This window comes from Penaeus monodon, chromosome 5 (genome assembly GCF_015228065.2).
Source record: "Penaeus monodon isolate SGIC_2016 chromosome 5, NSTDA_Pmon_1, whole genome shotgun sequence".
NCBI classification, from domain to species: domain Eukaryota; kingdom Metazoa; phylum Arthropoda; class Malacostraca; order Decapoda; family Penaeidae; genus Penaeus; species Penaeus monodon.
In genome coordinates this window covers 49621865-49624364 of record NC_051390.1, presented here as the reverse complement: position 1 = coordinate 49624364, position 2500 = coordinate 49621865, and the positions used below count along the sequence as shown (strand labels likewise).

General features: G+C 33.8%; 1 protein-coding gene across 2 annotated transcripts in view; it reads left to right on the top strand.

Annotated features, from left to right (window-relative positions):
* The window catches only part of LOC119573243, a 12027-nt gene extending 9930 nt beyond the window's left edge, over positions 1-2097 (top strand). For both annotated transcript variants that reach the window (XM_037920374.1, XM_037920373.1), the window contains 2 exons: positions 433-554; positions 1516-2097. In XM_037920374.1, the coding sequence (XP_037776302.1) occupies positions 433-554; positions 1516-1681 (288 nt within the window). In that variant the 3' untranslated portion in view covers positions 1682-2097. The remainder of the gene's footprint in view (positions 1-432; positions 555-1515) is intronic.
* Positions 2098-2500: the final 403 nt, after the last annotated feature.

Here is a 2500-nt window from a genome sequence, read left to right as displayed (position 1 = left end):
TATATATCATGTTATCTTTGTAATACACTAGATCCAGCACTAAATATATAACAATAATGTTGCTAACAGTAGTAGCGAAATCAGTGGTAATGATAATATTGGTATTCAGTCAATTTGTTCCTTAAATGAACACACACACACAAACATGCACACAAACAACACACACACACACACACACACACATACACACACACACACACACACACACACACACACACACACACACACACACACACACACACACACACACACACACACACACACACAAACAAACACACACACACAAACACGCACACACACACACACAGACAAACAAACAAGCAAACACATAAATAAGCAAACACACACGCACACAAACATACACAAACAAACACAGAAACACACGCGCACGCACACGCAACAGAAACATAAACATTTTCGCTTTTCTTCCAGGCAGGAGACATAGCAAGAACGCAATTAGAGGAACTCAGAGAACTCACAGACGAAAGTGGAGATAAGATAACATCCAATAACAGGCCTCTGAAGCAACTCGGAAATCGCAATCTCTTTCTAAGGTAATAAAAAAAAAAAAATTGGGTTTGATCAATTTTTTATTGGTTATGTTGTGTTTAATTTTGTGATGCCGTTTATATGTTGATTATTTATACAAGGTATTAGTTTTTAGGTATTTCATCTTGCATTGGGTATTAAGTCAGTAATTGTTTTGGAATATATGTATGTGAATATATGTATAAGTATAAGGACACACACGTACACACGCACACGCACGCGCACACGCACACACACGTACACACGCACACGCGCACGCACACACACATACACACACGCACACACACACACACACGCACACGCACACGAGCAAGCGCAAGCGCACGCACACACACACACATATACACACACACACACAAACACATATTATTATTATGATTACTACGATAAGTATTCTTATAGCATCACTGTCTTTACAAACTACACATTTATTATTATTGTTATTATAATAATAATTATTATTATCATTATTATTATTATTATTATTATTATTATTATTATTATTATTGTTATCATTATTATCTTTATTATTATTATTATCATTATCATTATTATTATTATTATTATCATCATTATCATTATTATCACCATCATCATTATTATTACTGTTATTATCATCATCATCATTATTATTACAAATATTACTATTGATATCATTATTGTTATCCTTGTTGTTATTGTTATAAGGGGAGGGAAGGTTCCTCGGCATAATTCCTACACCTATGTGATCTATCGCTCCAATTATTATCATTGTTATTGTTATTGTTATTATTATTATAATTATTTTTAGCAGTAATAGCAGTAATATTATTGCCATTATCTTTTTCATATCTTTTGTCATTATCATTATTATCGTTATTACTATTATCATCATCATCACCATCGTCATAATTTCTACAACCATTATCATCATTATTATTGTTATTATCATTATCATCTTTATTATCATTATTATCAATTTTCCAGGATCAACAAACACGAACTAGTCCACGAATACAACGTAATGTTGCAGAGACCTAAGAGGAAGTCAGCGGACAGCGGAGCCTCGCAGCACGCCGCAGCATCTTTGCAACTTTTGTGTCTCTTAGTGCTAACCTCGTCCTTCGTTGCAAGACTGGGATTGGTAGTATAAGGAGAGGAGGAGGAAGAAGAAAACAAAAAAGAAAAAAGAAAAAAGAAAAAAAAGAGGAATAACAGAAGAAAGGAATTCACGCTTGATTATTATTTTTTTTTTCAAATCTGATTAATATCTTTTTGAAAACAAAATCTCGATTTATTTATCTTTTTAAACATTAATCTTACTGGATTCCTCGTTTTCTTTAACTGTACCTCTGCTGATTGCAACTATGCTTTTTGTTTTTGTTTTTGTTTTAGCAAACACAAGGATCTGATCCCATTGTAGTATGGAACTGAACTGCTTTTTAGAAGACAACACTCGAAAATACTTTGGTCTCTCCTAAAATGACCCGATTTCTTCACTTTTGACAGGCTATTTTAAGATGGCATTGCTTCTCTGAGAAATTTATTAATAAAAGAAATTTGAAATGATTGATTTGTTTTCCTAGCCAACATATTTTACGAATAGTGGTAAGCGACGAATTTCATCTTAAAAGTGATTAATATTGGATAAGAAAATCTAAAATCTTGTTTTACTTGGTAGTTCTATTTCTCATGATAGCTCATTACAGTGACAACATTCTACAATCGTTTACTAGAATCACTATATGATTTATAACCATAGATAACTCGTCCACGGTATGCGGTGTAATACACACACACACACACACACACACACACACACACACACACACACACACACACACACACACACACACACACACACACACACACACACACACATGCACACAATGTAGGGACCCGAACGATGGGCCCTACAAAAGTATTAGGATGTAAGGTAAACAGCCTTGATGTCTTGAACCCTTTACTGTAG